Source organism: Urocitellus parryii, chromosome 8, assembly GCF_045843805.1.
Source record: "Urocitellus parryii isolate mUroPar1 chromosome 8, mUroPar1.hap1, whole genome shotgun sequence".
Taxonomy (NCBI): domain Eukaryota; kingdom Metazoa; phylum Chordata; class Mammalia; order Rodentia; family Sciuridae; genus Urocitellus; species Urocitellus parryii.
In genome coordinates this window covers 16,851,345-16,873,662 of record NC_135538.1, presented here as the reverse complement: position 1 = coordinate 16,873,662, position 22,318 = coordinate 16,851,345, and the positions used below count along the sequence as shown (strand labels likewise).

General features: G+C 33.1%; 1 protein-coding gene across 4 annotated transcripts in view; it reads left to right on the top strand.

Moving 5' to 3' along the window:
- Tab2 (TGF-beta activated kinase 1 (MAP3K7) binding protein 2) overlaps positions 1–22,318 on the top strand; it is a 76,081-nt gene that overhangs the window by 18,150 nt on the left and 35,613 nt on the right. For 3 of the 4 annotated variants that reach the window (XR_013344155.1, XM_026401953.2, XM_077801839.1), the window contains 2 exons: positions 5,853–6,000; positions 19,601–19,791. Coding sequence is in view for 3 of the 4 variants with exons in the window: in XM_026401953.2 (XP_026257738.1) it covers positions 19,690–19,791 (102 nt within the window). In the remaining variant the exon portion in view is untranslated. The remainder of the gene's footprint in view (positions 1–5,852; positions 6,001–19,600; positions 19,792–22,318) is intronic. The other variant, XM_077801840.1, reaches the window with a different exon arrangement.

The window sequence follows — 22,318 nt, the reverse complement described above, 5'->3', positions numbered from 1 at the left end:
TGTATTATATAACTCTTCGAAGCAAGGTCTGAGACATCACCCTATAATTAAATGCTAGTATTTCTTCAGTGAAACATGGAAATACTCAACAGTAAGTGGGCTAAATCAAACCTATAAATAGTTTTACATCAACTAAAGTCAAATTTTTGCCATTTGAAATAAATTTCAACATGAAGCTTGGTGGGGGGGAAAAATCTCTTCAATATTTTTTAGGTTTTAGAGTTATGGAAGAAGTCAACTGTGACATCCAGTGCCGAGAGTCTTAGGAGTTGTTTTGAAGAATGTTGTGAAATTGATGAGATTTAAAGGAGTGGGGTGAAGGTAAGGAAAGGCAAGACAAGAGTTGAGACAGCTTCAGTTTTCAGACTGAAAAGAAAATTGCTGCTTCTGTGGAAAAAAGTGGGGAGTTGAGGAGAGAAGCCAATTTGGGAAGAGTTTAAGTAAACATAAGCACAATTAAGGAAAACAAGTTTTGCTTCACTGAGATTCTCTTTTATTAATTTTTTCATCTTCTTTAACATGGATAAATTAGCTTGAAAGTTTGAGAAAGTAGTAAAATTTCCTTCTAAAAGGAGCTCTTAATTCTTAGCAATCTACAAGGAGCCTAGCAACCTCTATGTTAAAACCTTCTCTGGGTTGTGAGTGGATGGAAAGGCCTTTTTTTTTTTTTTTTTTTTTTTTTTTTTTGGTGGGTGAGGACTGTGTCCCTACTCAACTGAACAAAACCTGGAAAAGAAACTAAAGGAAGTGGAGTGAGGTATTTGGCACCTAACACATCTTCTTCCATATGTCACATCACTCCTATGGCCATGTTCATAATAATGAACTTATTTAGACGTGGTCATCATTCAACAGCAGTGGTCACTGATGGAGGCAGATTTTGCTCTGTGTGCGTAGCAGCAGTCTGTTGTGTTTCTCTTTGTAGACTGGGTCAGGATATCAACTCAGGTAGAAAGCATTAGCATACATAGTGATGTGCTTTTGTTCTGAAATCTAGAATATAGACAGTTAATGCATGAATACATAGGATTGAGGAAGAACTGTATTACCATTCTGTACTTCCTTTTCATTTGCTTCGAAAAATAGGCTTATATATTGATATCATTATATAAGTAAAAACTCCTAGAAATGGGGAAAATCTTTAACAAAAATGAAATAAAGCTCAATAATCATTCTTAAATACATTAAATTATTTTATATTTACTGTATATAAATGTGTATCCTTGTTTATGATTCATAAGAAATAAAACAAATTTTGTCTATTAAACTTTGTTCATAATCTGCTAATTTATGTTTAGAACTTGTTTTTCTTAAATTAAAGTCTTTTAATTTCAAATTCTAAGATACTGAATGTTTTATCAAGTAGATTAGAACACTTATACTACAATTCAGAAATTTTCCTTAGATTATGCTGATTGTAGATGAATGCCAGAGGAACCATGAAAGAATGAATGTCGTAACTTTTGCTTCTATCCTTTTGACAAACATTAAGAAAAGGCATAGGAATAAGGATTCTAGCAAACTGAAAAAGACTGCACAGTATTGACCAAAAAAGGAATATTCAAGAGGAAAGTTATTAGTAATGTCCTTAGTGCAATAAAGAAGAAACAACCCTGGACCTACAGTTAGAAAACCACAAACACATTTCTTCCCTTAACTTTGATTTTTAGTTTTGGTAATCAGTTTTAAAAAAAGGTTACTTAATTGTCTGAATCTTGCAAAGTGGCAGTAATAACTACTTAGCTTTCCTCGGTGGTTTCTGGGAAGATCTAGTGACATGATAGATTAGAAAGTACCTAGTAAAATTTAAAACATTCAGTGAACTTAAGTAATTGCAAAAAAGTGGAGGAGGAGCCTGAAGAAGATATTGAATTTGATGATTTGAATAAAAATATTATCAAGGGAGAGACCTTGAAGGTAGGTTAAAACAAAATGAGGCCATTGTATAAAATCTTAGTAGAGCAGTTTGGCATTACATTGCTAATGCAGTTTCTTCCATACTTGTTGGTGTTTCATACTAGACTAGGAGTAGATAGAGGGCAACAATTTTAATAAACAGGTTTGTGAATAAATACTTGATAAAGGATTCTCACACTGAAGGCTAAGGAAATATTTTGTGGTATGAATGTGCGGATGTATGTGTGTGCTCACATATACATGACAGTGTGTTTACAATGGATAAGAGTTATATATGGTCATAGGTTGAAGGAAGAAACTGAAAAGAAAGGATATTGGTTTCTTTAAGGAAACGTAAGAGAAGGGTCTGGAGCTATAAATGAAAATGCTAGTCTTTTTGTTGTTGTTTTTAGATATACATGACGGTAGAATGTATTTTGGCATGTTATACATACATTCAGTGTAACTTATTCTAACTAGGATCCTATTCTTGTGGTTGTCCATGTTGCAGAATTACCCTGGTCATGTATTCAACTAGAAGGATAGGAAAGTTATGTCCGATTAATTTTACTGTCCTTCCTATTCCCCTCCCTCCCTTCCCTTCATTCCCTTTTGTCTAATTCAGTGGACTTTTCTTCTCCCCACCCTCCCTTGTGGATTAGCATCCACATATCAGACAGAACATTTCATTTTACTGTTGGTGTTTTGGTGGTATTGGCTTATTTCACTTAGCATGATAGTCTCCAATTCCATCCATTTACAGGCAAATGTCATATTTTCATTCTTTATGGCTGAGTAATATTCCATTGTGTATATATACCACATTTTCTTTATCCATTTATCTGATGAAGGGCATCTAGGTTGGTTCCATAGTTTGACTGTTGTGAATTGAGCTGCTATAAACATTGATGTGTCTGTGTCACTATAGTATGCTGATTTTAAGTCCTTTGGGTATAGACCAGGAGTGGGATAACTGGATCAAATGGTGGTTCTATTCCAAGTTTTCTTAGGAAATCTCCATACTGCTTTCCATAGTGGTTGCACCAATTTGTAGTCCCACCAACAGTATGAGAGTACCTTTCTCTCACATCCTCACCAACATATATTGTTACTTGTATTTTTTATAATTGTCATTCTGATAGGGGTGAGATGGAATCTCAGTATAATTTTAATTTGCAGGAAATGTTAGTCTTATTAACAAGAGACCATTCCCTATAAAAAGTACCAGACCCAGGATGTTTTACCAATGAATTCTTGAAAACATCAAGCCCTGGATAACTTTCAGAACACAAAGAAGAAGAAGTAAACTTTGTAGTTCTTTTTACAAAGCTGGCAAAAAACATGAGAGTAAAACAGAGTAAAAGAAGACTGAGACTAGTCTCTCAAAAGTTGGTACAAAAAAATATGCTTAATTGTTAAGTGGAATCTAGTACGGCATTAACAAAATAGTTCTATGACCGAGTAGGATTCATTCTAGGAATGTAGCGATAAATCAAATTAATTCTTATTGATGGGAGGGGATATGATTATCTTGAGGGAAATAAAAAAAGGGGAAGAGGAGGATTCACCATTTATTTCTGCTAAAAAGTCTTAGTAAAATAAGAATAAAGGGATATTCCTAAAATTTCTTATATCTCAGATCAGTAGGTAGCGGTTTGTTACTAGAAACATTAAAATACTAGAATTGGCATTTAGTAAATTTCTAAATTCATGTTAAAAAGTCATGAATCAAAAAAGATCCAACCAACATTATTAGTTATTATATAACATGGTCTTGGAAATGTTAACCAGTGTAATTAGACCCAAAAACAAAACAGGAGATATAATTATAGAAAGGGAAGAGGCAGATTTACTATATTTATAGACAACATTGTATATGTGGAAAAGTCAAGAAAATCAACTGAAATATTGCAATGAGCAATGAGATTTCAAAGTGTTGGCTAATTATAAAGTTAAAATACTTAACAATGGTTTCTCTCAAGTGTTTTTCTTTTCCTTGATGATCTTTAAACTGAAAGCCTATCTATATGGGTTAGTAAGTGGTAATTCTCTACCTCCTCACGTTTACATTTTTTTTTTCCTAAGGAGTTTGTCAGTTTAATCTTACCATCTCTTTTAAATAAGATGCTTCCATGTAAACTTTTAAAACTATTTTGAAATAAAGTTGTGGCAGTGAATACATTTAGCGTGACTGTAAGGATTTTTTTTTTTTTTTTTAAGAATTCCTTGTGGCTTGTAATGCTTGTTCTATTACGCTGTAATGTCAGGGAAGGTGTAATCTGATCTTTGAGCCATACTTGGTAAATAATAATTTTGGGTGGAACCCACTGTTCTATCAGTAAGAGGAAAATTATTGCCCATATGTATAGCTCTTCTTTGCCTTTAAAGTATTTCCTAACTTAAAGACTAAGTTATATCATATATTGATTGCCTTTTTGACTTTTAAAAAGCAAGAAGTGTGTATTTTCTACTTTGCTTGGAGGAAAAAGAATTACATGTCTTCTTGTTCGATACAAATTTTTTTATAACCTAAATGTAAATTTTAATATATCTAATTATTATCAGTTGCCAGACTTGAGCTATCTCATTTGCTTTGTAGCTATTCTGAAGCCAGTGTTGATGAATCAGTATTATCTCTTAGAATGTGATGCATTGAATGAATTAAACCTAAAGACTTAGTATGTAGGTGTTGCAGTGAAAACTTATGTGTACCATGTTTAGAACAGAAGAATGTGTTTCATTCCTTAGTAATGCAGAAAAAATGTACTGGACACTTAGTATATGCTAGGCTATTAGGTGCTTTATATACTTGAGCTAAATCTCATGACAATTCAGAGAGATGAGTGGAAGTATGCATTTAATTGAAAGGAAACTTCTGCAGAGACTTTTAATCCAGGGCCATATTCATATCAAATTTCAATGGAGGTCTCTCTCTCCCAGAAATCCTTACCTGCAGCTTGCCATCACAAAAGATGGAAAGTTTATGTTTTCCACAAAATAATTTTTCTCCATTTTGCTATGTTGTATTACTAGTTACTAGAAATTCAGGGAGGTAAGTTCTTTGGAACCTTCTTTTCACTATTTTTTGTCCTGTTATAATTCTTACATCTTACAGCAGCAGAGAAGTTGATTTATTTTGTGAGGTTAGTTTCTTAGAAAAACTCCTAATGGTGCCAGCCTACCAACATAAGGGCATCATTTCTAGACCCTAGAATCTAATTAGTACAATATTCTACCATTTTTTAATATCCTACCATTTCTTTAACCTTTATAGTTGCAAGTTTATTTGGGGGTTTTTGTTTTTATATGGGTCTCACACATTTTTTTTTTAATCATGAATCTATTTTAGTAATGGAAAAAAAGAATTTCCAATGTGGTTAAGAACCACATCTTATGAGCTGTTCTTTGCCTCCTTCTTTTAAGAATTACCAAGTGTTTTTAGAAATTGGAACTTGAAATTCAGTTCATTGCTTGGATATATCTAAAGTATTTCTTAAGAAACCCCTGAGAACTGAAATAGGAAATTAGGGGAACAGTTAGAAAATGATGGGAAATAAAATAGCAAAACAGAAGAGCAAAATGAGCTGAAAATAAGGACTCACAATTTCAGTTTTATCAATGAAAATGGATTTTGTTGGTTTTTTTTCTGTTATGGTTCCTCTGGTCCCCAGTGGGACGGGCTGTTGTTGAAAGCCCTTAAAGATTTCATCAAAACTACTATTCAATTTCTAGAATTGGGAGTCTAGACTAGAGTTGGGTAGATTAAGAGACTAACAGTTAAGAAAATAACTTCCTCTGGTAACTTGTCATTTTAGAAATCCCTTTTCCACTTTAGAATATTTAGTGTTAGAGCCTTTAGGAACTACCTCACTGCTCTTAGATCTCATAATGTTATCTGGTCACGTTTCATATTCTGCCTACCTCTAGTTTACTCTAGTTTCTCTTCTGCTTTCAAGGCTTCAGACCCAGTTCCTGGACCTGCCCTGGAAAAGAAGTATCCAGTAGAGATGAGCTCACTGCAGTTACTTAATTAAAAATTGTAAGCTGCAAAAATGGCAATGGGCCAACCAAGAACAGCTACAATTTGAATTTTTCTATTTCCAGGTATGCTAAAGTCCATGGCACCAGACAACCTTAGCCTATGTAACTGCCTTACTATGAAATCTGTAGTAAACACAACTTTACTTTAAAAACTTGTAGTCCTCTTGCTTTAAAGTACAATAACATCCCTAACATCTAGGTAACATGTAACTAGTATTGCCTTTAGTGTAACTTTTGCCTGAATGTTTCTTTCTTAACTTGTTTGCTAGTAATAGCAAACTAATGGAAAAACAGTCTAAGACAGATTTGAAATGCTATAGTTAAGCCCTGTAAGTTTACAAAAAGTACTCTGATCTTCTTTGAAAAGTGAACATTAACAATAAGCAACTGTCCTACTTTTAAGAGATTTATATATACGAGTAGTATAGGGAATAAATGAATGAAACAAGTTCTGAGATCCTCAGCTGTTCTGTACTACTGATGCCTTCATATAATAGTTAATAGTTCAGAAGTCAGAACTGACATTTCTGGATAGAACCAAATGATGTATTGTAGAACTTTTACCTGGAGAATTATTTTAGATGTAAGCATATAAATAATTAATATTTGCTGATTTTTTTTATTTGAATGCTTAAAAAAAAGCCAGATAAGAAAGTCATAGAGTGTCCCAGGATGAAAAAAAAAATGAGGTTTTCTAACACTTTAGGTTTTAACTGAGAAAACTACTCATGAATGGTTAAAGAACCAAGGTTAATTGGCTTTTAAGGACATGTATTGCTTTTATTAATTTGTACACATTTATAAACAATCCATAAAAGGTAACTTTTATTTATTCATAAACAAAATCATATGTATATAATATTATATATGTAAATAAAATTATATATAACTACACATATCTCTTGATTTTTAAAGTTTAGTTCCTCTAGGTTAGAGCTCACCCACAATTGAACAGGGATTTTGTATCCCGATTGTGAATTTAGAGGATGATCCTAATATTCTACCATGTGCCTTCCTTACGTTTCCTTCTAGAGTGTTACTTAATGCATTGAGTTAGTGTCAGGCAGTCCAGTCAGCATTAAGGTCACTGGTTATCTATTTAGTATTGATCATCTCAGTACTAAATTAGGATTGAAAAGGGAGCAGCTAGCAGAGTTCTTACAGGATCATCACCATTGTTTGAGAAATTGAAGAAGGGATTGTATATGCATACCAAGTCTTTACCATTAGTAATGGTGGAGTTTTTTGTTTTTGTTTTTGTTTTATAAATTGTGTGTGTAAAACACTGAGCTAAACACAGTAGGAATATAGAAATGAAGGAACCCTTTTCAGTGAGCTTTATAGACAAGTGTAGTTGGCCCTCCACAGCCATGGGTTCTGTGCCAGCTGGAGATTGAAATCAGGTGGGCCTCAAGGATTACAGCTGTAATAAACATGTATACTTTTTTTCTTGTCATTATGTCCTAACAATACAATGATTTACATTGTATTAGGTATTATAAGTAGTCCAGAGATGATTTAATGTATATGAGAGGATGTGTATATGTACATTTCCATTTTGAATAAGATTTTATAAGGTTAATCGAGCATCTGCAGATTCTGGTATTCTTGAGGAGTCCTGGAACTTATCCCTTTTGAATTCTGAGGGACAAGTGTAATATGGAAGTATCATAGTAGAGACATTAATATACTATGGTGTATTTACTTGAGAGTACCAGAAAGACTCAACCTGGTAAAGAAGGTAATGCGTTTCTATCAAGCCCTGAAGGTTAGAATTTAACTTTAGAATGTGGCAAGAGTGTTTTTCAAGAATTATTATTTCTAAGTTGTATGTTCTAAAAACATTATCTAAGCATCTAACATGCTTAGAAGATAGTGGGGATTTGATAGGAGATGGAGCTATGTCATACATATTTTCAAATGTCAGGTGAAAGAATTTGGACTTTCATTTATTTTGTTAGTGAAAATTCACAGAAAATTTCCTAGTACTAATGCATGTAAGTCATTGAGTATTTTGGAATACTGACTGCAGTAAAGTGAAGGTTGAATTAATAAGGTTAGATGTTAGGTAGTAGTAATACCTAATAAAGGATACCTATTATTCTGTTTGTCCTGCATTGTGTGTAGAGTTTCACCTGTAATTTCTCTTTAATCCTCACTACAGGACTCTAGTGAGAAGTAACTAAAGTGATACATGTTAAACATTTAACATAGGACCTGAACCATAGTGCTGAGCCAGAGGAATTACACTATGAGCTCAGATAAAATAGTGTGTTATCTCTTCCTTTGTGGATAGGGTATAGGGTTTATTGAGAAACTCTTAAACTACAATAAACCTACTTTTTCTTATACTCTCTACTTATTTCTTTTAACCAATTAAATTATTAATGGTAAATAATAATATTGCTTACTTAGCTTAAGGGCTTGAGTAAGAAGTTCACCTTGAGTTCCTTGGGGTGAAAAAATGAGACATGGCTTTTTTGTTTTAACTGTGTGTGTCATAAATTAGGAGACTACGTTTAGAAATGATTAAATGATTAGTCACAAACCTAAACATATGAATAGTTAAAAATGTAACTGTACATGTATAAATATACCACAGTAAATTCTGCCTTTGTGTATATCAAGCCATTTAAAAATAAATAATAAAAGGAAGGCGGTAGAATAGAGGAGGGGCAATAGGAGGAAGGAGGAGGGGAAGGGAAGAGGAAGCACCAGGGACTGAAATTAGAACAAATTAAATTCCATGCATGTAAAGATTATGTCAAAATGAACCCAATATGATATGTAACTATAATGCACTAATAAAAATGTTAGAAAAATATATATGTATCCAGTTTTTTAAACATCCTGATAATTGATCATTGCTTCAACTGTTAACTGCATATCAATAACAGTTTGAATTATTTGAAAGTAGCTGTTGTTGGCTAAGTACAGTTACTTTCAAATAACTCATTCTATTCCACCCATATCAAAATACAAGGAGTGTCATGGGGAAATATATAGAGAGATTAGTTTTATAAAGAGATTTTTTTCTTTAATTCTAATCTTTCAGTTGTTGATGCTTAATTATTCAAGTAATAGATAAATATATTTTCCTACAGAAATTGAAACATTACAGAATTGGAACTAAACTTATAGGGACTACCTTTATAATCTTTCCTATGTATTCAAACAAATATTTTTCTTTAAATAAACCTTGTTGTCATTTTTTTAACAGAGTATCATATTATACATGAATTCTGCATCTTAATCTTTTTCAAATAATGTCTTATAATATTTGCCATATAACTATTTGGATCTTAACTTTGCTACAGAAAGAAAAAAACACATGGTGTTTCTTAGTATATCTATGCAAACATTTATTCCTTTGTGATAGACATTGGAGTTTTTCTTTGGTAATGGCACACAACCTTTGTTTACATCTCTTTATACACATGTGTTTTTCTCTAGATGCTTTTGTTTGTATATAGATGGATAGAAAGATAGAACTCTCAGTACTTTATTATTAGTTGCACTCCACTTACACTGTGTCTAACTCATAAACTTAATTCACTCTTGGAGTTTTTCTCTCTTTGGGAGTTCCTCCCACCCCTGCCCCCACCCCCATATACACACCCCTCTAGCAGCTGGCTGGCAGTCTACTCTGGGAGTGTGTTGGCTGAGGGCTGCGACATTAGAAAGAATATGGGCAAAGTTATTTGAGATGAACAGGGAAAAGTAAGGGATTGAATTTATATAGGAATCAGTTGATGAAACTTCTTAAACTTTCTCTGAATCTTCCTATTAAGGTGGAGTTTGAAGTTATATTCAGCCATAATACAATTTTCATGTATCATTGAGTTAATTGATTCATTAAAAATGATTGTGGTTGGTGAAATAGGAAAACTGGTTCTTTCAGTCACTTTCATTTACTTTTCTCCTCCTTTTACCCATAAGTAAGAACTTATTAATATATTTAGCTTCTGTGTTCTTTTAAAGATGATTTTTATGCACATGGTAGATTATCCAAAACTAATAGTGAGAAGAGTAACTTTGTTTTCACTTTAAATCCCTAATATATTAGAAAATAATTATGATATATGAATAGGAAAATACACACAAGGTAGTCAGTTGTACACTATGTCATCTCAGATTTATTGCACTTTTCTCAATCCTTAGAAAATGGTAGCACCCACCACAAAACCACAATACATTAAATTGCCAAGTGTGTTTGACTTGTACATTCCTTTTAGAAGAACTTATAACTGGTTAGTCTTTTATCCATAAGAAATGTCAACATTCATAGTCTTGAAGTAATGCATTAAATTAAAAAATTGGAAAATTTTTTGTGGGGAAGTTTTCTTTTTAAGAGGTGGTAGTATGGATCATCTTGTTACTTTAGCTATTAATGCTTATAGTTTCTCTTAAAATAAATTATCCCATTTTAGAATTATAAAGTTGAGATATCTGACTTTTGGTAACATAATCCTTGGGTCTCTTCAGTCTTAAATAACAGTAAAACTGAACCTAATAGCTAACTTAAAGTAGTTAGTATTTGGACGACTGATGTTTCTATTATTTTATTTTTGCAAATAACAGCTTGCCTATGTAACATGGTTCAGTGTTAGAACTATTGTTGATCAACTTACGCTAAAAATTAGTTATAATTTTCTTACTTTTATCTTCAGTGGTGATAGTGTTTGAATTTTATATTTTTAACTTTACAGCTAAAATTCTTGCATTTTACCTTAGAAAATAACTATTACAGATTTTTTGAAAGTGTTTTGCCTTTATATCATATTCCAAGAAATATAATTCTAGTAATTTGCTATAAAAAGTGTTGACTTTTTAGGTTAAATTAATGACATTTATAAATTCTTGTAAGGTTTATCAAATGTGTAGTGTACCAAATGTTATCTAACTGGCATAGGCGATAATACACTGCATATCAATCCTTTTTATGATGAAGATATTATTTCAGAATAACTCATTACAGTCTTGATAATGTCAGTCAATCCACAGAAGACACAAATTGTAATTAGTGTGAAGAAATTTTAGCATCATATCGATAACCAGATAAGTGGTTTTCCCACTGGACATTTTGGGAATGGTAGTGTTAACAGTTGTTGAGATCAAAGGAATTTTGACATATAGCCAATTCTTTTAAAAATTTAACATATGTCTTCCTGAACATCACTATGACATGCAAAAACATACCACCAAAAATGACATGTACCTGTTGAAAAAAGGAGATTAGGGTTATAGCACTCAAAATCTTCATCTGCGAACTTTAAAAATAAAAACAAGAATCTTAATGAAAATGATAATACAGTTTTACTCATGTTAAATGATTAGGAATTACATAAATACTACAATAAACATTATGCTTCTCCTTGAAGGAGACTTGAAGTTTACTTATGTGAAGTGAGCTCACTGGGTTGTAGCTCATGAGTTATTGTGAAGTAGTCCAAAAAGGATTTTCTGAAACCAGAAGGGAAGTTGTAACACAAGATATAACTGGGTATGTGTAATCTATAACATGCTGATGAAGTAGCTGGTAGGTAGATGTTAGAAGCGTGTTCCTGTTTTGTATGGATTTGTGTGCAGCTTGTTCCAGTTAGATATGGTTTTCTGTGTTTACCTAGTGATTCTCCCAAGTGAAATTGTAGCAAAATTCACCTAATGCTCAAATTATTCTCTACTATATCAACTGTATTAGAACAAATTTATCATTCAAAACAGTGTAGAACTAACTTACAGCTGAAGGTGAAGAAAACTTTTACATTTGGGAAGATAGATACTACTTGTTATTACTAGTCTCTAAAAGCTAGATGAATTCTGATGTTTATTTAGAGTTTCATTGCAGCAAATATATACCGAACATCCATTTTTCATACACAGGTACCTAGGATACAGAAGTAGGCAAGGGATCTCACAGCTTTGGAACTGACATCACTCATGTGAAGAATTTTGTTTATAATCATGGGTTGGTTGTAAGAGGTGAAATTGTGTTGATGGGTAGAAGAAGTCTAGCAAAGAGTCTAGTGGCCAACAGGTTTTTTCCTAACCTCTTAAATTATAAACTTTTATAAGATAACTTGCTAGAATCCTGTGTAACTCAGGATTTCATGGTTTACAGAAAATATTATCATTTCTAGTAGTTACAATGGAAACCAGAATTTAATTTTAGGATATGTTGAAATGTTACCTTTATATTCATAAAATGAGGGAGAAACTAATACAGTTGGGGGAGTGAATTTGGCATATTTCTTCTTCATTATATTATTTTGTTTTCAATATGAACTATTTTTCTTTGTTGGAATAATTAAAATTTGTACCACTAGAATTATGCCATGTAAGAAAGGAACAAATATAAAATGATATGCATATAGTTTTGCATAATAATATTAAAACTGTAGTACTAGTGTATTCAAGGTCTTCTTTAATAAAAACCATCATACACATGAAGGCTTCATTGCTTATCTTCTTCCATAACAACTCCCCACCCCAACACCTTCTTCATAATCCCCTTCTTTCCTCTTGTCCCTCCTGTCTTATTCTACCCAGACATGTGGCTTATTATCTCCAGAATATGTCCACTATTTGGTTACCTTGCTTGGTACTTCAACTGTATCATTTAAGTATCTGTATCTCCCACTCCCTCCCTCAGTCCCGAGGGACTTCCTATTAAATACCTGTGGCACAATTTATGATCCTTTCTAGCACTCATGTTCAACCTAGTATCTTGAGCTTTTTCACCTAGGTTTCTCAGAGTTCCTCAGTTACACTTGTTACCCATCCCATGTACGTAGGAAAGGAAGGTCTCAAGAGGTCTGTCAGCTTCAGCATTCAGCAGCCAGGGTAGCATTTCTACTTTGTGAAAATACACAATATTTAAAATAAATAGTTACTGCCACAGTTTATATTTTTTGCTGCCAGGCAGGTGTAATACTGTTCACTTTCACTGCATTCACACTAATCCTTGAAACTCTTTGCTTTTTCATTTTACATAGGATGAAATAATGGGATCACTATTTTATTGACCTGTATTTACTGTGTGCTTTTTGATTTGCTGTTTTTTTTTTTTTATCTTACATGGGTTACTAATTTAATTCTCATAACAGTCCATAAGGTAGCCACTATCTGGCTTAGAGTATGAGGGAAAGGGAAGAATGATCAGGGGCAGTCAGTTTCAGTCTTTTTTCCTTTACTTTTTAAGCTTAAAAGTGGTAATTTATTATTTAGCTCTATATTTACTTCTTTACACTTTTTTTCTTGTAACATTCTTTTTATTTTATATTTTAATTTATCTTTTTAGTTATATATAACGTTAGGATACATTTTGACATAATCACAAAAGCATGGACTATAATTTGCTCTAATTCTGTCCCCAGAACTCCCCCTCCCTACTTCTTTCCCTTTACTGATCTTTGTACGATGGTTTTATTTTTTAATTAGTACCTTGTAGATGTACTTGATGGAGAGATTCACTGTGGTGCACTCGTGTGTACATACAAAAGTTCTTCCCGTATTCCTTTCTTCCTCTCCCTTGATCCCCTTTGTCTGCTGATCTTTCCTCTATTTTGATGGAATTACCTTCCTCTTTTTGTCCCATTCTCTCCACCCACCCCTCATTTTAGATTATCAGCTTCAATCTTTGACAAAGTTTTCTTTATTTCTGTGGACATTGTTGTGGATATTTGTTTTTAATCTCTTATCAAGGTAGTCTGTTTACTATACAGTAGTACATCTCCTCTGAATTTATAACTTCAGTTGTAGAATAGAAATGCTTTTCCTTTCTCCCCTCTCTCCATTTTCTCCCCATCCTCCCTCCACCTCATGAGAATTTGAGAGTTCTACTCTTTTATTGGCTTGATGGAAATCCAGCTTTTGATTGGGCTATATTTGATTAATATTCTACAAGGTGTTTTGTTGTTTTTTAATATTTTGGTTTTTTGTTTTTCACTAAAAATCAAAATGCTAGTTTGGGAAAGGACCTTGGAGGTATATATGGTCCATTTCCTTATTATAGAGTGAGAAATTACTTGGTGATATTTATAGGCAAAAAAGTAATATAAACACTGAATACTGATTAAACAAAAATTGTGAAATAAGTAACTGGGCAGAAGGATACAGAGGTAGAGAAGTATAGTGTATCCAAGTGGTAAGGGCAGAGTTAACGCTAATCTTTATTTTCCATAGTAAGAAATTCATAGATAATGTGTAAAATTTAAAATTCGGGAAGTAATCCTATGATCATTTTATGTAGGAACTTGGAGAAATAACTCAGTGGTTACCTTTGCATAATAGGTATTGGATGGAGAGATGTGAGGCAAAGAAACCACAGGTTTTCTTGATAAGTATACCTTATAGCATTATATGGCTTTTAAAATTATTTTTATGTGTTTCTGGTTTAAATTTTTATTAAAGTTTTCATTACAATATAATATCATGTTAAAACATTTTTGAACAATGAATTATTCAAATATCTTTAAATCAGTATTATTTATACATGTTAAGGTTTGTTGAATATGGAAGGAATGTTGGCCTTTATGAAAAAAATTAATAGTGACTATTATATTTTAAACCATAATACTACCAAGAATATATTTCTTCATGTGTTCTTAAATTATAGGACATGGTAGAATTGTTTCTTCTGCACTCGGGTTTTAATTAATGCCAGCACCAAAAATGCCTCTCAAATTTCTGTCTTTAGCTTAGACTTTACCTTCTGAGCTCCAGACCCTCATTTCCCAACACCTTAAGACATCTTTCTTTGGATATTTTAAGGTAGCCTGAGACTCCACATGTTGAAAACCAAACCTGTAATTCTCTTTGTATTCTTGGACTTTTCTGTTGTTCTGTAGTTCATAGAGAAGTCAACCTTGATGCTGCTCCTTCATCCTGATATCCAATTCATTACCAAGCTTAAAAAAACTTGGATTGAACCCAAGGGCTTACATATGCTAGGCAAACACCACTAGTGAGCCCCCAGCCCTATAAATATATACTTCCTGAATATCCTTTAAATTTTTATACTTCTTTTTACCCAGCCTCCATTGCATCTCTACAGTATAAACTACTACCTTTTCTAGGGTAGACTATAGCAGAGTTTTGTAACTGGTTTTCTTATATTCATTTGCTCTTTCCTCAGTACTATAGCCATGTTACTCTCCCGAATATTTCAGTAACTTCCCATTGTTCTTAAAATAAAACCTCCCAAGATTTTTGTTTATTTTTACTGTACTAGATTGAACTAAGGGTTTTGTGCCTGCTAAGCAAGCACTCTACTTACTCCTCGGCTGCATACCCACTCCCTTTTTTTATTTTATTTTGAGACAGTGTCAGAGACTGGCCTCAGACTTGGGATCCTCCTGCCTTAGTCTTCCAAGTAGCTGGGACTGCAGTTATGTACCACTGCTCCCAGCTAAAACCCCCAATTTTAATTCCCTCTATAAGGCAGTTCATGATTTGATCCTCACTTGCTTTTATTATTCTCTGTTCTTTATAATTTTTCCTGATGTACCATGTTACCTTCTAACCTCTGATTTTGAATGATGTGAAAGAGATGAAAACCATGGCTGGGATAACAAAAAGAAAGATGGCAGGCAGCAAATCCGGTAGCAGAAGGAGGTGGACAGCAAGTTAAGATAGTTACCTTAATTATAAATTTGTATTTATATCAAACTTGAATCCAGGAATTTCTGTGGTCTGAAGGGCAGGAACATAGACTCTAATACTTGAATCCCCAGGTGCTTAAACTGGATATTCTTTAAGTCTGTGAGTGGTAAATAAATAGATGATGATAGTCCCAATTGTAAATAATTGTCATAATTATCCAAATTTTGATTAAAATCTCCATCCTTCAGATTGCTTTGCCTTAAAAGTCACTGACTCTTCTATCATTTCTAATCTGTGGTATATCCATCCGGTGAATTTTTCATTTCAGATATCTTATTTCCATTTGGTGGTTGTTCTGCTCTCTTCTCCTCCCTCTTCCTCTTTTTCCTCCTTCTCTTTACTGAGAAGTCCAAGCACATTTGCTCTTACATCCATGAGCATAGTTAAAACAATTGTTTTAAAATCCTTAAGTCAGTTCAGGCAGCTGAACCACCTTGGACTTATTCTCCATCGGTTGCCTTTTATCTTGGGCATGGATCATTTTATTCCTCTTTCTTCTGTGCAACAGTTTTAGATTATAATTAGAATATGATTGATATGAGATTCCAGGTTCTGTTGTGTTCCTCCAATGGATATTGATGTTTGGTTTGTTTTAGTAGGCATTTAAGTAGGCTAAACTCACACTACAAACTGGAATCTCAGATAAGTTTTTTTAAGCTTAACCTGGTTGCTTGGAATCTGTCTCACATATGTATAGAGATTACGTATATGTACAGAGTGTATTCACAGAGTTTGAGGCTTCATCTCTCTGATTTTCCTTTCCATGATGTAATCACTATGCTCTTAGTGAGTCTTTGTGGTCATGCCAAAGTCTGCCCTTTGGTTCTTCAGGCAAATAAAGACTATAGGTCTTCGGTCTGGGTTTTAGCTACTCAAACCAATTAGATTCTTACTTTCTGGCTAAAAGCAATTTTAAAATGGAAGGTCTTCCTGTTGTTCCCTTCTTCCACATTCTTGCTTTTCTTTTTCTATTTCTGCCTTAAAGTAGTTTTTTGATACTTTGTCTAATGTTTATAGATATTATTTCTTTAAGAGTTGGTTCAGTAGAATCTATTGAGTCACAGCAGGAAGTGTACATAAAGTACAGTTGTACAGTTTGAATAATTTGAATAATTTTCTTGCTTTGTGTACTCTGTAATATTAGAAAGGCAAGAACGTATGGTAAGAGCTTTTTAAAAATGTTTTAATAATGCAATAAGTTACAACATATGGTAAGAGCTTTTTAAAAATGTTTTAATAATGCAATAAATTACAATTTCACAGTTCCTCTTTCAAGTAAAGGTATTTCTCATTTAGACTGAGGATGTATTTGCTTCTCCCTAAAATTGTGTAAAATAATTATTTTCTCCAAATTTCATTAACAAGAATGAACTAGATCCTGGAAATACAGCAGTAAACTTTAAAGGCCTTGATTCTGTGGAGAAATTTTGGGGGATAGATAGATAATAGATCAAATATATGCCAGATAGTGATAAGTAAAGAAAAAGTATGAGAATGTGGTGGAAAGAGGTGTGGCAATATTTTAGATAGATTGATCAGGGGAAAGCAGTCTCTGAGGAAGTGACTTTTTTAAAAAAATCTTTTTTTATTTTTTAGTTATAGATGGACACAATATCTTTATTTTGTTTATTTTTATGTGGTACTAAGGATCAAACGCAGTGCCTCACATGTGTAAGGCAAGCACTCTGCTACTGAGCCAGAGCACCAGCCTAGAAGTGACATTTTATTAGAGATCTTAATGAATTTAAGAGAGGGAACCCTGCAAGGGAAGAATGTTTCAGGCAGAAGAGCCAAAAGCCCAAAGGGAGGAATTTGATTGGTTTCTTTGAGAATTCACCAGAAGATCATTAGGAACTGAAGAGATAAGAAAAGTGGTAGATGAAGTTAGAGAGTTGGTAGTTGGTTAGAGGCATTATAACATCAAAGTTAACAGGGTGTAATTGTTCTGGTTTACTTTTCACAGAGATTACTCTGCTTACTAGGGGAAGACTGGGAGCACAGAAAGGAGAGTTAGGGGGGAAAATGAAGGTAGAGAAGAGACCATTCAGAAGACTTGAAGGGGTGTAAACTAGGTGAATTATGATGGCTTGGGCAAGGGCAATAACTGGTAGGAAAAGTAGTCAGATTCAAAATACCTTGTATAGTAAAGTCAACAAGACTTGATGTTAGATTAGATATGGGATAAGAGAAAAACCAAGTAGGTGAATGATGGAGTGGAAAAGATTGGGAAAGGGTGGTTTGGAAGGGGGGTAGATTAAAAGTTGAATTTTTGGACATATATCTGAACTCCATTAGCCCACCAGTATGCAGATGGCCAGAAAAGGGAGGATCTGGGGGGAAAAAAAACTGAAAAGAAGCCACCTGTGGGTAGAAGGAAAGCCAAAACAGTACATATCTCAGAAGCCAAATGAAGAAATTGTTCAGAGAATGAGGAAATAGTTGACTGGGTCATAAACTGTGGAGTGATCTTTTAAAATGAGAAGTGAGAACTTATTTCGTGACCTGAAAGCCTGATTGGGTAAGCCTAAAAAAGAGATTAAGAGGAAGGAATAAAGACTAAATTTTAAGTATAAATAGGTATTCCCAGGAGCTTTAGCCCAAAATGAGACAAGTAGGCTGGTAGTCGGAGAGATGTCAAAGGAGACTTTCTTAAGATGAACAGCTCTGTAGCATGTTAATTACCCCTTAAGTTAAATATCATTTACCAGTTTGCAATATTACTCTTTTCCCCTGCAGCCCATTTGTAGAAACACTACTTTGAGTGCCAAAATTGTGTGTGCTTGTGTGTTTTTTATGTAGAAATGCTTTTGGGAAATCTGTAATGCAAATAACTTGGATTGGCAATAATTCTACCTATGAAATGTAACGGAACTGAAGTCACATCAGTTAAAAAGGATTAAGTAAAATTTAATCAAATGATAATCAACTTAAAAGACTTACTATGCATAATAGCTAAATGAGTTTTTATTCTGTTGAGGGCTCAGGAATTATTTTACTCTATTAGACTGATGACTATAAAGTGCTAGGTACACAATAATGAATAAAAGAAACTTTGTCCTTACATTCCTAAAATTGAAAGTTGTTAATGAAGATAAAGGAAAAATACTACAAATAAGAAATTAGTTTTAAAGAGATTGTGTCTTGTTAAATTTATCCTAAAATGAAGTCTTAGTTTAAGTAATAATCAAATAGTATGGGTTTAAGTATTTTAATATTATTTAGGTTTAATATACCTGTATCCTGTTTATGTCCCAAAGAGGTTTTCAAAATTAATCATGATTTACATTAGGAATGAAAATAAAGGGGTAGTTCTTAACTTTGGACATACATTAGAATCACCCAGGGAACTTATAAAAATCCATATGCTCAGGTTGCCCCCTGACCAGTTAAATAAAAAACTCTATGGTTGAGGCCCACGTATTAGAATTTTTTTAAAATACTGATTTAATAGACACAGAGGGAATAATATTGCTGAGCTCCTGAGAATGAGTTGATTATGCCTTTAAGGATATCTGAAAAATAAAGCCAAAATATCAAGTATTATTGGATATAGATTATTAAGTCTTGAACAAAGTATGTGAAAGTTTTTTACAGAACCCAATTTTTTCAGGTTTTTTAAAGAGTTTTAAGTGGAACAAATGATATTTTATATCTCAGGCTATTCTCTGTAATCATTAAGAAAAACATCAGTAAAGTTTTTCATGCTCTTCTTTTAAAAAATGAGGGAAGACAATCCTGACAATAATTTCTTATAGAATGTCTTTTGCCACAGCCATTATAGAGCATACAAATATGAAAGAAATAAACAATATAAAAGTTTGCCATCAGGAATTATACTGAAAAGAGAGTGTATGTTAAGCTTTTTAGGCCAAAATAATATTTTTATCATTTATATTGGTAGGTGCTAAGGCACATACCCATTTGTACTGAAATTTTAAATCCACACAATATTCATTCTATACTCAGTTCTCATTAAAAAATTTTTTTCTTTCTTTCACAGAAAATGCTTGGACAGAAGAGATGATTACTAATTCCATTAAGGCCTAGAATTGCCTACTGTACAGATACTCCTGATCAGGCAATATACGAATGGCCCAAGGAAGCCACCAAATTGATTTTCAGGTTTTGCATGACCTGCGACAAAAATTCCCTGAAGTACCTGAAGTTGTTGTGTCCAGGTGCATGTTACAGGTCAGTGTTCAATGATTTCTGAATTTATTAATACAAATCTGGTGTTTTATAAACATTAGAAGAAAACTCTTCTAAGTTATTGTGCTGTGATGAAAAGAAATGAACTTTGGTGTGTGACAGTCATGTGGCCTTTGCCAACATGAGGTTCTCTGTCCTCTACCTGTAATATGGATACTACCTGTCTCATACATTAGTTGCAGGAATGAAATGAATTCTGAATGTAAAACACTAATTATGTTTCTATTTTTAGTAGCTATGAGAGTCAGAAACCTTGGATTCTAATACTAATTGGACACTCCATGATATTGGGCAAGGCTCTCTTTGTACTTCTGTTTTCTTATTGTAAAATGACTGAGTTTGACTTAACAAGTTCTCAATTCTAAAGAAAAAATTTGTTTTTATACTTTTAATTTAATATGTAAGTTTTCCAATTAATGTGATAAATTGTTACAGTATTCTTAGTATACATAATTTTAGAAATCCGTAATTTTGAAGGTTTAGTGATAGTATGCCTTCCCATTTGAATAAACTGGAAATCTTTTTTATCAAAAAGTATTGGGGCTCATTCAGACATATTACTCTTGCCAAATGATTTTAAAGATTGAAATTTTTATTCAATCTGTACCTGATATCAGATGACTACATAAATTTTGTTCATACCCTTATCACCATTTATCTGTACTTTTTAGTTAGTCTACTTGCCTTTAGCCTAGCCCACTTTTTGGTGTCTCCAGTCCATTCTCTTATATCTGCCTAATTGTCTTTCTAAATGCAGATTCTGTCATGTATTACCTGCTTAAAACCTTTTGATTGCTCTCCATGCCCTTCAAAATGAATTGCCTTTTTCTTTCTAGGGCATGCTGCATTTGGAATCCTGGCTTTTTATACCGCAGCATAATGATGTCTTATCACTTCTTCCTGCCTATACCCTATGGCTGATTATTCTGAGCTCATGGAATTTTCCAAATTTATCTGACTTTATTTCTAGAGTATAATGGTTAAAAGCATATGTTTTGGCAGTAAATAGACCTGAGTTCAAGTTTGGCAATTATTAGCAGTAATTTAATTAACCTCTCTGGCCCTCATTTTGTGACCTTCATTTCCTCAGCTGTACATGAGAATAAAAACTTCACATTCAATTAAATATGATAGGCTGGGTGTAGTGGCACATGCCTGTAATCCCAGCAGCTCAGGAGGCTGAGGCAGGAGAATCGAGAATTCAGAACCACCCTCAGCAACTTACTGAGGCCCTAATCAACTCAGTGAGACCCTTTCTTTACATAAAATATAAGGGCTGAGGACGTAGCTCAGTGATTAAGCACCCCTGAATTCAATCCCCAGTACCAAAAAAAAAAAAAAAGAATTAAATATGATAATGCTGGACCTGATTCATAATGAGTGCTCATGTTAGCATGCTAATACTACAAGAAGTAATAATAGTAGAAGACTTGATAAATATTTTGTGAATGAATCAGTTTACATTTATCAGTCAGTATAGAACATGAAAGTAAAAAAAAAGAGGGGAAAAGAAGTAATAAGAATATAGTCAAAAGTTAACAAAGGTATGAGGAAAGAACAGAGATAGTGGGGAAAGATTGTCTACCCCCCCAGAACCCAAATATCTCTCTCTAACTTTTCAAATAAAACAATTTTTTAGTAAAATAAATTTACACTGAGAATGTCCAATAAGTCAATAAAAATTAATAGAAAAATGCTGTAGATTCTTCAAAATTTCTTAGACTCGATATTGAAAGAACTATTTAGAACACTTCTATACTCAGTAGAGAGTTTAAAATAACATCAACTGGGAGTAAAACAGATTTTTTTGTAGAATTGCTTAAAATATTTTCAAAAATACAAAGAAAAGCTCTATGTATGATAATCAAGATCATTGTACTGTCATGTGTAACTAATTAAAACAAAAAAATCAAAAAAAAAAAAAAAACAAAGACAAGCTCTAATGTACTCCTAAGTATGATCTTCAGGACATACTAAGAAAACAAATGTCCTTCTGTATAGACAAGAACGGGGCATAAATATAAACGAAATATATATATTTGCCCCTGATTGCAGAAATACTGAATTAAAAACAAAATTAATAAAAGATGGTTAACAATAGAGGATAAGAAGGGCATACCAGATGGGGATAGAGTTAGGGCATACCAGATGGGGATAGAGTTAAGACTAAGACTTCTCAACATGTCTTTTTTTATTATTTTGATCTATGTAAATGGAACCTATTTTTTAAAAAATAATTAAGCATGGTTTTCAACTTTACCAGCGGTTAGAAAATATTATTTGGATTTCCTCTGGGCACCCAGAAGTTTCTCAAAAGCTCACTGGTCTATTTGGTGTACTCCCCAACTACTAATGAGGACTAAAATGAAACCTATTTTGCTTGCAACTTATTTGTGAGACAGACCACACTTTTTAAAAGTGAGTTGATGGGACTGGGGTTGTGGCATGCATGAGGCACTGGGTTTGATCCCCGGTACCACATAAATAAGTAAAATAAAAATATTGTGTC